Here is an 18,089-nt window from a genome sequence, read left to right as displayed (position 1 = left end):
GCATGAACAATGGTGCTGTGGATGTCATTGGTGATTCATTGTGCCTCATTTCTCACCTTGAGGTTTTTGGCCTCGCTCCTAAATCCGAAAAGGAAACTCGAGGATCCCATTGATATTTCTTTTTCGCTGCATCAACTGAATGCAAGAAGCTTTTTGCTGCTTCTGCTGCTGACAACATCCATGTCGGAACACCTTCCGATGCTGTGATACTAATGACATCTTCTCCTTGTAGCTGTTCTTCATCTGAGCTTTCATCATCTTCATGAAATCCCGAAGTCGATGGATAATCCCTTTGTTGTGTTAATATTGTTTTCTTTAAAGTGCTTTTCTTTTTATATAATGTTGGAAAAAATTGCTGCATTGTTGCAGTCTCGCCACGAGATGGCGCTGTGGCTCCGCCGAACCGGTCCGGCATGTCGTGCACTTCTGTCCTCCTGCCACTAGGTGGCGCTGTCACCGGCCTCCCCAGCTCGGATGACGGAATGAGCTCGACTGCCCCGGTTCCTCTTCCGGTCGGCTGCCGTGTCGGCGATCTCACTTGAGACCGTGTTTGCTTGGCTTTTAATTCAACTGAAAATGGAGCTTGAACACCAGAACGTCTCCCTTGAAGGGAAGGGACTGGGACTCCGAGGGTTTCATCCGAAGGTATAAACTCTGGGGAGGGTGTGGTGCCGGGGGACGTAGAGTCCCGAGCACGGCCCCTCCTCGCCCGAGACGTCACAGGGGATCGGGCCCGCCCCCGCCTGCGCTCTACTCTCTGCGCATGCGTGCTCTCCGAGCCGCTCCCTGTCTCTCCCGAGCTGACATCACTCTCCCCCCCTTGTTCCACCTCCGAGGTCTCCTCCCCTCGGTCTGTCCCTGACTCTGTCTCCTCCCCCTCTGACGTTGTGTCCCTGGCTCCCCCTGCCGGTATGTACAGCCCGCCCCCCGCCGGGCCCCGGGTCCTCTCCAAAATCCAAGCGGACCTCCGCACCGGGTCTGACGTCACAATCACGCGCCTCCCGCGTCTCACTACGGTGGCCCTTTGGGGCTGCGCAATTTCCCCCATTTCGCCGCCCGTGTTTACCGCCTCCGCGCTGGTTTGTGACTCTCCCCCCCGGTTCTTGCGAGTTTTACCCGCCGCATGCGTCTCCGCTACCCTGCCGGCCGGGGCAGCCGCCGCCCCTGGCGCTGTGCTGACAAAAGCCGCGTCTGCACTCGTATCTCCCTTCTCTGTCTCTTCACCCCCTCTCCCTGCTTGCTCCGCTGCTGCTGCGCCGTGCCCCCGGCGAGGAAGCGCCCCCCCCCCAATCCCTTCTCTCCCCCCTTCACCCCCCCTTCCGATCCTGACTCCCCTGTACTCTCCGGAGTTTCAGGACGCTTTAGGAGCTTCCTGGGGTTTCTGGGTTTTGGGACCGGGGCTTTAATATTATTTCCTGCTCTCTTTCCTCGAGAGCCCTTTCTGTCGACGGAAGGAGACCCAGACATCAATTTGATCATCACAGGCCCAATTTTATTGATCAGTACGGCGGGTTAAATACAGTTCATAATGAGCTTCATACATATTGCAAAAGTTGAGCTCAGGATTGGTCAGTTACATATCAGCACCTACGCCTACTTCTGCATTCCTATGGTTCTACTTTTGATACTTTTCACATATTCTCAGGATATATTCAGGACTAATCTCTACTCCCTCTCCTCATGTTGCAGCAAGGTCACTGCTGACCTTTCCTTTTAGCTTGCTGACTGCTGGCTTTTCTCCTTCAGCTTAACCAGCGGCATTATTTCAGTGTGGCCTTTCTCAGCTAACAAATTATTAATAATACTCTCCACATTTCCCCCGTTTTCTTCTTGCGCAATGAGATTAGTTTGCCATGTTTTTACTATTGTACGGCTGACCATGTTTTGAATACAGTTAAAGATACAAGGCAAAATAAGCAAAAACAGTAAAATTACACCCAGCAGGCCTATAGCATAGATCACAAGGTTCCTCAGCCATGGTCCAAGTCCTAAGCCTTTAAGCCATTCGTCAATTCCTAAACCATCTTCTTCCTTAAGTTTGTGAAGTCCCTGTTGCAGTTCTTTTATCTTAGTGTGAATGGACACCGAATGATCAGACAGATTCATGCAACACATTCCCTCGAACTCTTCACATCCATGCCCTTGTGCTAAGAGCAAAAAATCTACAGCAGCTCTATTCTGCAAAACAGCATGGTTAAAACTTTGCACATCTGCAGTTAACATGTCTAGAATTTGTCATGTCTTGTTCAGCTCATCCCTTGCCCAGCATCCTAATTGTTTTGCTAAATTTATGGCTTTATTGGCAGATCCTCCTGGCAAGATAGTTGAAACCCACCACCTGTTTGAATGTGCCCCAAAACCGTGGATCTCCTATCTTGCTGCAGTCTAAGTCATGTATGCTACGTTTTTTCCTGTTTGAATTTTGACTCAGCTGCATTAGCAAGGACACATTAGGGTGAAACAGTGACAATTTTCCCAAAAAGCAGGGTCCACCCTGTGGTTTAGCTGGTATACAATTCCACACCCTGTCTCCACAAATCAAAAATATTCCTGTGGGTAATTTCATTGGTGCTGTGATATTTGTGCTGTTACATTGATAAAAGTCTGTTTCTTCAACCCAATACAACCAATTCAATGGTGGTGATCGCAAAGCCTCTTCAGCTTTTTTACTACATGAGGCTAACAGCTCAAGGTCTTTCTTTAACACAAGGTGTATCTTATTTCGTAACCGTAGTTCTTGTTCGTTATCCTCCTCAACAACTATATCTTCCCGAGGGTCCCACAACTGTAAAAGTGTTCTAATCATAGAAAATTAATTAGCAATCACTGATACCCTTATTCAAATGAGACCCTTCCCTTTTTGCCTTCTTTTTCTTATCTGTCTTTAATCTTGCTGCTCCTGATTTCACTGATCCTGCCACTTGCAAACTCAATTTTTGCAACTTGTCAATGCAGCAATCTAATGCTCTATCAGGATCCCCTTTGAAGGGTCCTACAATTGAATGCTGTGTTAAAGGCACTAATTTCCTACACCTTATAGAAACTATACGTGATTTACTTTGAACCTTAATTCTATTCACAATACATTGTACTTCCCATCGATTATAAGCAAGAATTTTCTGTTCAGGAGACTGATAAAGATTTAAAGCTATATATGCATTTTGCCCTGTTTGTCTCCTTAATTCATCTTGCCAGCTTTTACCCCACGTGTGCTCGTGTTCACAAGTATGACACCACAAATCCCACAATAGTGATTGTTCTATCCAAAAAGTTCTTTCACAACCCCCACAACGTAGAGCTATCCAGGCAGCACAATGTGGATTGTGACAGTCAATGCAATGTAATTTCGCTGGATTTGTTAAGCGAAAAGTTGATAATGAGTCAATAAAACCAATCAACTCCTGGGCTGTCCGATAATGACGTGTCAGTGCTCTGTCCACCGCTTCCGAGTACCCCTTCAATTGTAACAGTAGTGGTCGTAGGACTAGAAGCAGTTTCTTCCCCAGTCGCTCCCTGTCCTCCTCCGTAAGGTGATCCACCAGAGGCTGCATCAAAAACAGGTTTAGTCCACTTAGCAGGCACCCACAAAGGTCCTGGTGGTGAGGAAACACAAAGATACCCCCGACCCCAATATAATACTTTTGCAGGTTTTTCCCATAATCCTGTACTCGGGTTCTTATACTTAACCCAGACCTCTGTTTCCTTAGTATTTTCCTGACCTGACCTCGGATGATGTTTCATTGCAGGAGGGGTATCATCTTCCCCAAAAATGCATAAATGGTTAATCACATACAAAACCTTAGCCAAACATGCTTGTGGATCTGCCAAATCTTGATGTTTTTCAATATACTGCTTAAGGGTACCGTTTGCTCTTTCCACTATTGCCTGTCCAGTAGGAGAGTGTGGAATACCTGTCACGTGCTTAACAGACCACTGATTCAAAAATTTCCGAACCCTAGCACTTACATAAGCTGGACCATTATCGGTTTTGATACTCTTTGGAACTCCCATAACAGCGAAACAACTTAACAGGTGTCTGATAACATGAATAGCTTTTTCTCCTGCCTGAGCCGTAGCCCATATGTAATGACTATATGTATCTATGGTGACGTGCACATGCTTGACTTTACCAAATCTAGCTATGTGTGTAACATCCATTTGCCATTTCTCATTTATTTCTAAACCTCGAGGATTAACCCCGATGCCTAGACCTATCCCACCATTATGATAACTACATGTTGGAAATGCTCTGACAATGGCCTTGGCTTCTGACAAACTCAGCTCAAAGTGTTTTGCTAAACCTCTTGCATTTTGATGATATCTACTATGTGCTTCTCTGGCCAATGTGTGCTTGTCAATAGGACAAGAATTATCAATGGGTAGAGTAACCAATTTATCTGCACGTTCATTCCCTTCTCCTAAACCTTCAGACCACTTATGACTCCTAATATGAATCACAGAATATGCTGCATTTCTTTCTCGTAAAGCCTTCCTTAACTGTATCAGTAACTCATACAATCGTTTATTATTCACTTCCTTAATTGCTGCTTCCTCTATTCGTTTGGCTACTCCTGCAACATACATAGAGTCTGTGACCACATTTAAAGGTTCCTGTAAGTTGGACACCGCCCATACTACTGCTAGCAATTCCAAAGTTTGTAAGCTATCTGCAGGGTCTGCTGTGAGGAGTTGATGCTTCCATTGTCCTTTTTCTTGCCAGGTAACAGCAGCACGCCTTGATTTCTTTCCTGCATCCGTAAAAGCTGTAATAGCTCCTTCTATGGGGTTTTCTTCTCTCAAAGGTCGAGTGATCCAGTTCCATTCTGTCATCCATTGCAAAACTCTAGGCACTAATTTACTAGTCTCTACTTTAGCAGGTGACATCAATAATGCTTCTTGTAAATTCTTTGAATTAATCAAGTACCAGTCCAAGGTTTCCTTTTCCATAGGCAATCTAATAGTAGCAGGTTCTCTACCATCCACTTCAAGAATTCTGAGACGCCCCTTTTTGATTAATGCAGCCAATTGTTCAATTTTTGAAGATATTGTTTTCTTATGCTGTAGTGGTGGTGATAACCATTCCAACACCCGTATCTCCCCCGTTTTCTTTTGGAACTGAGAGAGAGCACCAAGCAAGTGGCAAGGGCTATTCCAGATAGTAAGGTCAATGGGGTGGTCGAGTTGTCAACGAGACACATACCCTTGCTGTACACAGTTACTAATTTGCTGCAAGGCAAGATGATGCTCCTTTGTCAGGTGTATAGGAGTAGTAGGGTCCACGCCTCTTAACAAAGGCCGTAGGGTTTCTAATAAATGATTTGGTATTCCCACAATAGGCTTCAGCCACTGTAAGTCTCCCAGCAACTTCTGTGCATCATGTAGAGTTTTAATGTCCAATTGTAATTCCAATTTTTGTGGTATTATTATTTGATCCGTCAGAGTCCATCCCAAATATTTCCAGGGCTTTGTAGTCTGAATTTTCTCTGCAGCAATAACAAGTGAATATGCAAGGGCTTGTGGATAAACGTAGGTGTCCCTTTTGTATATTGTTCCTGTACCAATTCATGGGCATGCATAAGACTCTCCCCTTTTAATGGCCATTGCTTAACCATCACCGGTGTATCCGTTTTCCAGGTGAGTGGAATGGGGAAAGTCCAAGCAATGGCAATTACCCCAAAGGATGCTGATTAGTTAACACCACTCCCAATTGTGTTAAAATGTCCCTTCCAATTAAGCAGGAAACTGTAGGAGGCAGTTGAACAATTGAAAACACAGCAGATATTTGTTGATTCTCAATACACACAGACAAAGATGGCGATCTGCTTGCCAATGTAAATCCTCCCACTCCTGTGAGCATGTTTGATGAAGGAAATAGAGGCCAATGTTGTGGCCATGCTTCTGGAGAAATGATGCTAGTATCTGCTCCTGTATCCAATAATCCATAAAGGGTTATGCTTTGATGCCCATAAGTAATTTCATCTTTTTGCTTTGGTCTATTTTGTAAATCCACAGTTAAAAGTGTAACACCAGTAGAACCAAAACCTTTTTCATCCCGTGTTTGTCCAGTAAATGATTGTATTCCTGATGTCATTTGTGACAGTGGTACCAATTATGCAATGCGTTGTCCCTTTGTAATTTTAATCGGAGGATAAAGGTTGTAAGCCATGATTTGTATTTCCCTTGTAAAGTCCGCATCGATAACACCAGGCAAAACAAATAATCCCAACATAGTTGTAGAAGAACGTTCCAGCAATAATGCTCCACATGTTTGTCCATTTAATATAAGAGGGCCCTTTACTCCAGTGGGTATCCTCTCAGGCCGGTTTGTCATTAGTGTGACGTCTACTGCTGCTGCTAAGTCCAAGCCGAGGCTCCCTGTTGTTGCGGGTTGCAGACAGGAGGTAGCAACGATGTTATGGCAGCAGCTGGTGTCTCTGATGTCACGGCGGCAACTTGTGTCTGTCCCTCATTGCCGCATCGGTAACACTTGATGAATGGTCTCGAGCCTCCTTACATGACTGCCAGTGAGCCGCTTCGGAGAGGAGCAAGAGCAGCTAACACCTGATTTTGAGTAGACTATGCTTTTGCAACCCTAATCCTAATTCCTTTAAGGCTTCTACTATAAATGCCTGTGAAGCTGTTGGCATTAATGCCATTCACTCTAATGCTTCCTCAATAGCCCAATTTGCCCCTAAAGTAGCTAACACTCTTTGGGTTGCTGGATTGCTATTTTGCAAGGCACACTGCTTCAATAGCGCCCTGCAACACCAGCCCGATCTATAGCAGTAGCTGTTCTATCGATAAAATTTCCAAATGATTCTTCTCTACCTTGTTTAATGCCCATATAAACCGGTAACCCTCCTGGCTCTTTAACCATGTCTATTGCAGCACGCACTAACCACATAGACTCTCTAAGTTTATCTGCTCCGGATATCATCTGTGCCTCTGTACGCAAATATGCCTCTAAGCCCATCAGCTCCTTTACTGTTACTCCATGTAATGGGTCATGTGCATTAAGCAATAACTGCTGATGCTGAGTGAATATCAACCAAACTATTCCTCTTAAATCATTAGGACATAAAACCTGAGTATTAAAAAGATAATCTAGCATTTGCCTAACAGGTTCACTTTTTACTCCAAACTGACTAACCGTAGAACATAGCTGAGTTAACAGCTTCCAATCTAAGGGAGTATATTCCGCTATATTATGCGTAAGGTTCCCCTGTGCATCATACTGTGGTGTGTATGTGACCGGACATGCAAGACTAGAAGCTATTTCCACCGCTTCACCATCCCCCATTTGTATTACTTCTTTCGCCAAAGCAGCCCAAGCTTCCCTCCTCTGTTTAGCCATCTCCCCCCATGGATCACGGTGTGCCCCTGGGATGGGATCTGACTCTTTAAGGGTGCTATGCTGCTGGCGCTTCAGTGCAGACACCGAGGTTTCGCACGGGGAAGGCAGTGAAGCAGAGGCTGGCTCGTGCGGGGGAAGAAGGGGAAGCAGCCGCCCCGCTGGAACTGACAGTGAAACCGGAGCCGGCTCGAGCGGAGCCGGCCTGCGGGGGGCAATCAGCTCCCCCGCTGGAGCCAGCTCGGGCGGGGGAATGGGCCCCCCCCACCGAATCTGTAACCGAAGCCGGCTCACTGGGGGGAAGCGGTGGAGGCAAGGCTGGCAGCGGAGGCGAAGCTGGCTTGCTCCCACCCCCACCATCCGACTCGCCCTCCCCCTCTGACAGGAAAGGTGCAGACGGTTCCACTGCGCCTATAGGAAAATCCTCCACACCACTTTGATGGGGACCCTTAGGCATAAGTATCTTAGTTACAGAACGTGCCAGGGGATCATCCTCACGACCATACCCTATATTCCTCTTATGAGCTTCTGTCGCCCTTTCTGCTGCCTTTCTCTCAGATACCTGCTGAAGTAACGTGTTATACACCACCCGCCATAACTTTCCTAATTTCTTTGCTGACTTCTCATCATCTAACACTGTATCCCACAGTATTTCCCCAAACTTCTTCTACTCTGCTAGCTCATGAACTGTATGAGGATTAGAAAAGATACCCTTAGCATGGCCATAGGCTAATAACCCTGGTAACTCCTTTTTTAAATCTATCCCTTTTATTCCTCGCCTCTCTAAATATGGGGCGAATAAATCATATGCCGCTTGCCTATCCATACCTATTAATCAGCGCGCGCTGTTGCAGCTCTCCAGGCTCCGGCGGACACGTATTGGCTTAAGTCACCGTTGTGAACCTTAAGGGTGCTTCAAATTCCGGCACCGTCCCGGCTGCAAGGACCCAAACCCAATTTCCTCGACTGTGGCGTAATCCCTTTTCCTTTTAATCCGAGAAAAAGGGCAGAGATTCGGTTATGCCCGCATTCTCCACCATTTGTCGACGGAAGGAGACCCAGACATCAATTTGATCATCACAGGCCCAATTTTATTGATCAGTACGGCGGGTTAAATACAGTTCATAATGAGCTTCATACATATTGCAAAAGTTGAGCTCAGGATTGGTCAGTTACATATCAGCACCTACGCCTACTTCTGCATTCCTATGGTTCTACTTTTGATACTTTTCACATATTCTCAGGATATATTCAGGACTAATCTCTACTCCCTCTCCTCATGTTGCAGCAAGGTCACTGCTGACCTTTCCTTTTAGCTTGCTGACTGCTGGCTTTTCTCCTTCAGCTTAACCAGCGGCATTATTTCAGTGTGGCCTTTCTCAGCTAACCAATTATTAATAATACTCTCTCTCTGTCTCTTCACCCCCGCTCCCCACTTGCTCCGCCGCTGCCGCGCCGTGCCCCCGGCGAGGAAGCGCCCCCCCCGATCCCTTCTCTCCCCCTTCACCCCCCCTTCCGATCCTGACTCCCCTGTACTCTCCGGAGTTTCAGGACGCTTTAGGAGCTTCCTGGGGTTTCTGGGTTTTGGGACGGGGGACTTTAATATTATTTCCTGCTCTCTTTCCTCGAGAGCCCTTTCCCCCTGGCTTCTTGAGGCCAGAGCTAATTTTTTCCCAGAGCTTTGCTCCCCCTCTCTTTCCGAGGGTGCCGCAACTTTTCGTTGCTCTTCCAGTCTTTTCGACTGCTCTGATATGCCTTCCAGCATTATCCTTCCGGCGAGAGCAGCTTTCACGCTGTCTCGTCCTTTTTTGTTGCTAAGAAATATAAGTGCCTATTAATTTCCTGCCAAAACCCCACTTCGAATAGCAGGCATGTTTCGGCCAGTGGGTAATTAAGCCTTGCCCACAACAATAGCTGTTTTAATTCTTTTTTTGGGATCCCTTCTGTATATGCTTCAGCCACACCTTGTAAGGCGGACAAAATTTCCCTCTGCTCCTGGGAGAGTGTAGACCCCATATTCTTATTTTTTGACCTTCTCACCGAATCTGTCGTCAGAGCTCTCCGAAGGCTCCTGATCTCCGCCCAGCAGGTCACAGGAAAAGGATCCAGAGGCGCCTTCCGGTTCCGATCCGGGCTGCTCTGCTATGAACTGTCTTCGGCAGAAGCTGAGAGATGTAATTCTCAGTGACTGCTGGTTTTTTTGCAGACTCTTCTGGCCATTTTTTTTTTCTTCTTTCTTCTTTTCCTTTTTTCTTCAGGCTTCTCTCCTCATTAGTTGCCCTCTCGGCTCTTCAGCTCTTCAGCTCTTCAGGGCTGATCCCCCCCCGAAAGGGGTGGTGGGGGGTGCCCACGCAGCGAACGCCACTTGTAAGTTTTCTGTGCTGTCTAGGTGGCCTGGAAAGGCCCAGGGATGGCCTTGAAGAGCCCGGCGCTTCAAAGGACGAGGAGAGACTTCTGATCTTGTCTCGGTCTCGGTGTTTATTAATTGTTTATCTAAAAGATTTTCTTTCAGCCCGACAGAGGTCTGCACAGCAAGCCAGCCATGGGCACACTGCAAGCCCCTGGGGCGGTCACTTATCTTTATACCCGAAGTTACGTGTACAATATTTATAATTTTTCCCCAATACCTTCTACCCTTATTAACCGGTGCACTTTTAGTAATAACCAATCCCAAAGTGCCACCATCACCACAGAAGATGGAGGCCAAGAAGAAGAAGAAGAAGAACAGGACACGCCCCAATTCCTCCATCTTACTTCTTTAGACCCCCCTGTACCAAAATCCTAAACCCTGTGTTTTACACTCTAACTAACTTATCCCTTCACCATACACCCAGTGAAACCTTCCCAGTCCTCATACAGGCGTCGTCTCCTGTGTCGGATCAAAGTCCAGCCACCAGACACTTCTGGCAACATTCCAGGACTCCTGAGCCCCCCAAGGGTGTTCTCGGCCACTCTGCACCTCCATCCTGAGGTGCTGAGATCCCACATTGCTCTTTCTTTTAGTTGCTATTAATGAACTTTTCCTTATACACTCTTAAAGTTTGAGCCTGATTTGCCGTTCTCCTAATCTTATCACACAGGAGGAAATGAGTAAGTATATTCTAGTGAGTGCACTGGTAATTAGCCAACACTGAAGCCACCACAATAATTGCTGCATTCTCCAAGAAATCTCAAATTGTTGAACCAAAATCACTACAGAAATATTTCTGATGAACTGCACTAGAGCAGAGGGAAATCAAGGCAGAGCCATGGTTTGTCAGGACTTGTTTGATCCTAATGAGCCCTGTGGTGCATTTGGAGCTGAGCCCTGGAACCTCAGGGTCTGAGAGGAGATTGCAGAAACATTTCTAGGAGTCAAAGTCAGAAGAAAACCCCCAAGTGTCTCAAATCATGGATGCATCCCACTGAGGTCAATCCCCTAGACAGGCTCCTCGTGGACTCCTTGGAGGAGAGATCTGGAGGCCAGGATGGCACAAAAACTTCTCAGAGATTCAGTGTGGAAAGGAAAATCCAGAGTACCTTAAAAATCTTGAGTATCTCAAAGTATTAATGAGCCCCACTACATGTAAGTGCAAAGCTCTCAAGGGACTCGTTAAAGCAGATAATTAGGGCCATGATTGCAGAAACCTCTCTTAGAGTCTGTATCAAAAGGGAAACAACAAGTACCTTAAAATAACTGAAGTACCTTGAAGCATTAATGAGCCCACTGAATGTTGTTACTGACAAAGGCTCTCCAGGGACTCATTACAGCAAATAATTGGAGGCCATGATTGCCCAAATCTCTCAGAGACTCAAAGGCAAAAGTCAAACCCAAAGTCCTTTGAAAAACCTGCAGTCCCTACAGGGAGAATTAAGGAGCCCCCAAGGGCATTCCTGAGTAAGGCTCCCCAGGGACTCCTTCCAGCAGATCCTTGAGGCCTCTGGGATGTGGGCTAGGGGGGGATGCTGAGGGCAGGACAAGGGGCTGACAGTGCCCAGCCTGGCTGGGGCTGTGCCAGGAGGCCCCCAGGGCCTCAGGAAAACGTGTCTCCTAAAAGCCCTTGGTGGCACAGACCCTTCTGTGCCCCAGGGCACCAAGACTTGGCTTCTTTTTGTCCCCACCTGTCATCACTGCCTCCAGTTCTCTGCTCTGCTTGGGGCCTGGGGACACTTTCTCTCTCGTGTCCCTCAGTAGCACCCATTAAAAGTCCAAGAAATTTTTGAGTTGGATTCTGACTTGGAGTTCTGGAGAGGTTTCTTCAGCTCCCTCTCAGGGACTCATGTTCCGCGCCTGAACACAAAGCCCCAGAGGCTCATTAAAGTCTTTGTGCTGTGTCTGTGCTGCTGAACTGGGCTGGGCTCCTGGCACAGAGGCAGCTCCTGGTAACCAAGAAGAGCTTCAAAAGCACATTTCTCTTGATGAGTAGCTCTTCTGCCAGTCCAGCAGGTCTGGGGCACTGCCTGCAGCCACTCCGGGCACAGCACAGAGGCACAGAGAGCTTCAATCAGTCAGGGCTGGGAAGGTGCTGAGAAGTGCCTGGGGCAGAATCACTGCCAGCCCTTGGAACAGGAACCTCTGGCTGCAGGACAATGCAGCTGCAGCTCCTGGAGCCATCTCCTAAAGCTGGAACATCCCAGTGCCTACAGACTCTGTGAGTACAACTCTGAGTATTTCTGGTGCAGGGGAGGTGAAATGCTCATGAAACTCTGATATGCTGAGGGGTTCTAATCAGTCATAGAATATTTCCAAGTCAAGAATTTTAACAAAAATGAGAAAATTTCCTAAGACATTGAAATCAGTTTCCTGCTTTTGGAGAATGGCAGGGAGGGGGGATAAATATTAAAGGTAGGTTATGAATTATTAATTATGAATTTTGACAAGTGTCTGAGACATCTGAACTGTTACTTTTGGTGATTGTAGGGTCACAGGAGATCCCTAATGTGCATTCAGTCACTCTGCCCATGGACAGTAGCAGCATCACCTTTGCTGGAGCCAACAGACTCAGTCTGTGCTGTCGTTTCTCCCAGCTGAAAACAGAACCTGCCCCCAGCCAGTGCCCTGCAAACAGGCAGGGTTCTGTCAGGCCAAGGAGAGTGCACAGAGATTTGGGGTCTGCGAGTGTTGGCAGGGAGAGATCAGGCACAGGGAAACACCTGCAGGAGGAAAATCTGCAGGAAGCAGAGGGAAGATCAGGCAAGGAGAGAAAACAATATCCAGCAATGCTGTGGCAGGGAGAGTTTAGAGATGCCCACAGGACCCCCTCCAGTGCAGCCCCTCCCTCTGAACAAGCCCCCTCCCTCCTGTGCCCCCAGCCAAGCCTCTGCTCTCAGGGCTGGGGCTCCAAGGCGTGCAGCCCCTCCTGTGCAGGCAGAGCTGCAGCAGAGCCGTGGGGCAGCTCTGCAGCCCCGGGCCCAGTTCCCTCTGCAGAGCACAGGGCTGGGAGCAGCTGCCTGGCCCTGGAGGCTCTGGCAGTGTGCACAGCTGGCTCAGGGTGACGCTGTCCCCACTGCCCGACTCTGGGCAATGCTGTCAGTGCAGCCAGGGAAGGAGCTGCATCTCCCTTCATCCAATGCCATCATAAGGACACTTGGAAGTGTCCCTGAGATTTCAGTCCAAGCTGGGAGCTCCAATCCAGGGTGCAAACCTGTCCTAGAGCATCTCTAAGATTGATGAGGAGATTCAGAGGTGTTCTGACACTGAAAATGCTGCTGGGTTGGAGAAATGAGCAATATGAGATTTTGGCTTCAAATGTGGAGCTGGGCTGTGTTGGATCCATCTGCTCTCACCAGGACCTGGTGACATTATAGGGGAATCATTGGAATGTGACACGCCTCCACCTGAGAAAGGTTAAAGCCCAGAGAAACTCTGAACAGGTCAGAATGAGAGACCATCTACCCTCACTTTCCATTCATCACTTTGCCTCACAGAATGCACTCTGTTTCTCTGGGGGCAGCAGAAATTCTGAGGCTTTCTGATATCCAAGAACAGCAGCAGAGAAAGGGAGAAGCTTTTTAAGAGAACCTCAGAACGCCAAAAAAAGAAAAAAAACAGAGTGTGTGTGTCTATTCCAGAGGAGGGTATATGGGAAACGGCTTTTATTTTGGTGACAGGTATCTCCTCTAAATCTTTGCTGTCCTTTCTTCATGAACAGGTCCCCGTGCCCAGCCCCAGCAAATGTCCAACAGCAGCTCCATCAGGCATTTCCTCCTCCTGGCATTGGCAGACACGCAGCAGCTGCAGCTCCTGCACTTCTGCTTCTTGCTGGGCATCTCCCTGCCTGCCCTCCTGGGCAATGGCCTCATCATCAGCGCCGTAGCCTGCAGCCACCACCTGCACACGCCCATGATCTTCTTCCTGCTCAACCTGGCCCTCGGCGACCTCGGCATGATCTGCACCACTGTCCCCAAAGCCATGCACAATTCCCTCTGGTACACCAGGGACATCTCCTACACAGGATGTGCTGCCCAAGTCTTTCTGTTTTTTTTTTTCTTGCAACAGAGATTTGCCTCCTGACCATCATGTCCTATGACCGCTACGTTTCCATCTGCAAACCCCTGCACTACGGGACCCTCCTGGGCAGTAGAGCTTGTGCCCACATGGCAGCAGCTGCCTGGGCCAGTGCCTTTCTCAATGCTCTGCTGCACACAGCCAATACATTTTCCCTGCCCCTGTGCCGTGGCAATGCCCTGGGCCAGTCCTTCTGTGAAATCCCACAGATCCTCAAACTCTCCTGCTCCAAACCCTACCTCAGGGAACTTGGAGTTTCTGTTTTCACTGCCTCTTTAGCTTTTGGTTGTTTTGTGTTCATTTTTTTCTGCTATGTGCAGATCTTCAGGGTTGTGCTGAGGATCCCCTCTGAGCAGGGACGGCACAAAGCCTTTTCCACCTGCCTCCCTCACCTGGCCGTGGTCTCTCTTTTCTATAGCACTGGCACATTTGCCTACCTGAAGCCCCCATCCATCTCCTCCCCATCCCTGGATCTGGCCCTGTCAGTTCTGCACTCAGTGGTGCCTCCAGCCCTGAACCCCCTCATCTACAGCCTGAGGAACCAGGAGCTCAAGGCTGCAGTGTGGAGACTGAGGACTGGATGGTTTCAGGAACATTAACTGCTGGCCAGTATTTGCAAATCACTTGTAATAAAAGTAACCTTTAATACTTCTTGTTAGTTCCATTTTGGAGATTCTTTGTCCTTGTTTAAAATTTTAAATATTTTCTACAAAGTGATGTCATTGTTTCTGCCAACTTGGTGTTGCCAGTGCTGCTGCCGTGGCCCTGCCCCGCTGCCCTGGTGGCCCTGGTATTGCTGCAGGGCCTGAGTGCTCTCAGGGCTGGGCACAACCTTGGGGGTGGCAGTGCCGGGGCTGCTGCAGGGACAGGCCTGGGCACTGCTGGGGCAGCGCTGACGCCCCAGCGCTGACGCCTCAGCCCAGGCTCTGGGGGCTCCAGGCTCCTTGCCCATGCTCTCTCAAGAACATGGCCAGGCCAATGCTCAGCACAGAAAACCCCCGTGAGCAGCCCCAGGCTGACCGTGGGCAGCCCCAGGCTGGGGGCAAACAGCAAGGCTGGGGCTCTGCAAGGGCCCTGGGGCAGACGGGAAGGAGCAGCAGAGCAGGGGCTGATCCATTCCCAGTGCGCTGCACAGCCCAGGGCAGTGTCCCAGAGCGTCCTCATGGAGCTGCCAGCAACATCCACCCTCTGCAGCCCTGGCCTCTCCCCCAGCTCACACAGGTGCCCCATCCTTGCAGGCACACACACGGCAGCACTGGCTCAGCAGCCCCTGTTTGCATTGCACACTGCAGGGGGAACACCACCATGCTGTTGCTGTGGGGACATGAACCTGAGGGAGCACAAATGCCATCAGCCCCTGGGGCCAGCAAGGGCTGGGGGACACCAGGGAAACCACTCAGCTTTGTCCTGGCCACTGCAGTCAGCCAGAAAGTTTGTTCCCATCATCTGGGTGTTTCCTGTCCCACTGCAGACGCTGTTGCTCAGAGCCAGGGCAGCCTGGCAGCCCTCCCCAAACTGCCCTCAGCATTTCCTTGGCTTCACTTTCCTTTACTTTCTTTACTCTTTGCCTTCTTTACTCTTCCTGCTACAAATTTCTTTGCTTTCTTTATGCTTCCTGCTACACATTTCTTCTTATTTCCCACCCCTGTCCCCTCCCCTGCAGACAGCCCATCCCTGTGTGCCCTTTCCTCTCTGTCTTCACTCCCCATTGCAGTTCCTGACTTGGCACCATGGGAACGTCCCTTGGGCAGCAGGATCATCCTACAAGTGCTGCAGGAATTGTCTGCATGCTCCTGCAGTGCCTGGTGCTTCTCCCTTGCCAGAGGCACCCCAGGCCAGGGGGGCACATCTGGGCTGCTGTGTCTGGCTCTGGGGCTCCCTGTTCTGGGCAATGAGGAGGAGCTGCAGAGGCTCTGCAGGACTGACAGGATGGGCTTTGGGGCTGGCAGGAGAAGCTGAGGGACCTGGGCTGCTGGAGCTGCTGAAGAGGAGGTCCAGGGCTCCTCCTGCAACTGCTCCAAGGGTGTTTCCAGAAAATCACAGAAGCAGAAATGTTGGATAAGACCTGGGAGATCATCAAGTCCAACCTGTGCCGTGACGCTGCCTTTTCTCCCCTGAGCCTCCTCTTCTCCAGGGTAAACAACTGCAGGTCCCTCAGCTGCTCTTCACAGGAGTTGGTAGCTTGTGTTCCAGACCCCTTCCCAGCCTTGTTGTCCTTCTCTGGACACGCTCCAGCCCCTCCATAGCCTTCCTATATTGGGGGGCCCACGACTGGACACAGCACTCGAGGTGCTGCCCAAGCAGTGCTGAGCACAGGGGAACAATCACTGCCCTGCTCCTGCTGGCCACACCATTCCTGAGCCAGGCCAGGAGCCATTGGCCTTCTGGGCCCCCTAGGCACACTGTTGGCCCATGCCCAGCCTGCTGTCCATCAGTTCCTGCAGGTCACTTTCTCCCTGGCTGCTGTCCAGCCACTCTGTCCCCAGCCTGTAGCACTGCAGGGGTTGTTGTGGCCAACATGCAGGGCCCAGCACTTGGACTTGTTAAACCTCACCTTGTTGGATTTGGGCCCTGGATCCAGCCTTTCCTGTGCAGAGCCCTCCTACCCTCCAGCAGATCCACACTCACACCCAGCTTGGTGTCATCTGCCAATTTGCTGATGCTGGACTCAGTCCCCGCATGCAGATCATCAATGCAGATATTGAAATCCACACTGGCTGGCTCTGATCCCTCGGCCATCCTGTGGGTGCCCTGTGATGGCACTCCAGGTGATCTGTTCCATAACCTTGCCAGGCACCCAGGTCAGGCTGACACGCCTGGAGTTCCGCAGATCCTCCTTCCAGCCCTTCTTGGGGATGGGCTCACACTAGCACCTCCAGTCCTCTGGGCCCTCCCTGCTGAGCCAGCACTGATGGGAAATGATGGAGAGCAGCTTGGGAGCTCATCCACCAGCTCCCACATCCCCCTGGGACGGATCCCAACTGATCCCACACACCTGTGAGCATCTGAGTGGCTCAGCAGGTCACCAACTGCTCCCTCCTGGATTACAGGGGGCTGTTCTGCTCCCTGTGCCCATCCACCAGCTCAGCAGAGCACTTGTCCTGAGGACAGCCTGTCCTAATATCGAAAATTGAGAGAAACAAGATGTTAAGTAGCTCTGCCTTCTCCTTATCTTTAGTTTCTATATTCCCCACTGCATCCAATAAAAAGTAGAGGTTCTCCTTATCCCATATTTTGCTATTAATTTAATTGTGGAAACATTGTCTATTTTTTTTTCACAGAAGTGGTCAGGTTAAACTCTAATTGAGCTTTCACCTCTAAACTTTTTTTCTGCACGACTTCCCAACATACTGAAACATTTCCTAAGCTGCTTGACCTTCGGTCCAAAGTTGATGCACCTCTTGTTACCCTTGAGTTCCCACAAAATCTCCATGGCCAGCCAGGCCAGTCATTTTCCTCACTAGCTCATCTTTTGCCACACTGGGACAGGCTGCTCCTTTCCCCTTAAGATTACTTCCTTGAAATGTGTCCATCCTTCCTGGACCCCTTTGTTTTTAAGGGATGTTTTCCTTAAAAAAAATCAGTGCCTGATTCTGTACTCCCCAAATCTACATCCTAAATAGGCCAAAGCCTGCCCTTCCTAATTCCAGTGTAGAAGTTTTGTTGCTGTCCTTCCTTCTTTCACAGAACATTGAAAACTTGATTATTTCATGGTCACTGTGCTCCAGGCAACCTCCGAGCCCCACATCTGCCACCAGCCCTTCTCTGTTTGTGAACAGCAGCAGACAGAGCTTTCCTTGGCAGTGGGAGTGCTACCAAAAATTCGTTGAAACAGAAAACTCCTTAACGCCAATGTAGCATTAAGAAGCAGCATTCTTTATTTGGCCAGGTGCACAGGGGAGAGCTCCTCCCAAAGCCCTGCATGCTGACCACAGGAAAGTTTCTGTCTATTTTCTGTATTTTGCACACATATTCATTGATTTTCCTGGACTAAACATATTTTGATAATCGTTTCCCAAAATCATTAACATATTTCCCCTCCCCTTAACTCATGTGTTCTCCTGTCCTGGGGGTCTCTCTGGTGGTCCCTGGTGGTCATGGACCCCAGTGTTCCAGTGGGCCTGGCTGAGCTGGCAGGACACTGAGGCTGGTGAACTTGCTGTTCCCCTTCTCACAAAATGGGCATTGTGTGGTTTCCATACGCCTGGGGTTTTGGAGAACAAGCTCCAGGTGTCAGCTCACCTGGTGTAG

The 18,089-nt window shown here is 49.3% G+C and overlaps 1 protein-coding gene across 1 annotated transcript; it reads left to right on the top strand.

Annotated features, from left to right (window-relative positions):
• Positions 1–911: 911 nt before the first annotated feature.
• Positions 912–16,565, top strand: LOC131560163 (olfactory receptor 14J1-like). Its single transcript, XM_058808825.1, has 5 exons — positions 912–976; positions 1,111–1,199; positions 13,830–14,347; positions 15,872–15,973; positions 16,473–16,565. The coding sequence occupies exons 1-5, from the start codon at positions 912–914 to the stop codon at positions 16,563–16,565; spliced, it is 867 nt and encodes a 288-aa protein (XP_058664808.1).
• Positions 16,566–18,089: the final 1,524 nt, after the last annotated feature.

Source organism: Ammospiza caudacuta, chromosome 7, assembly GCF_027887145.1.
Source record: "Ammospiza caudacuta isolate bAmmCau1 chromosome 7, bAmmCau1.pri, whole genome shotgun sequence".
Taxonomy (NCBI): domain Eukaryota; kingdom Metazoa; phylum Chordata; class Aves; order Passeriformes; family Passerellidae; genus Ammospiza; species Ammospiza caudacuta.
The sequence above is the reverse complement of the archived record's forward strand: the minus strand, read 5'-3'. Positions and strand labels throughout refer to the sequence as shown.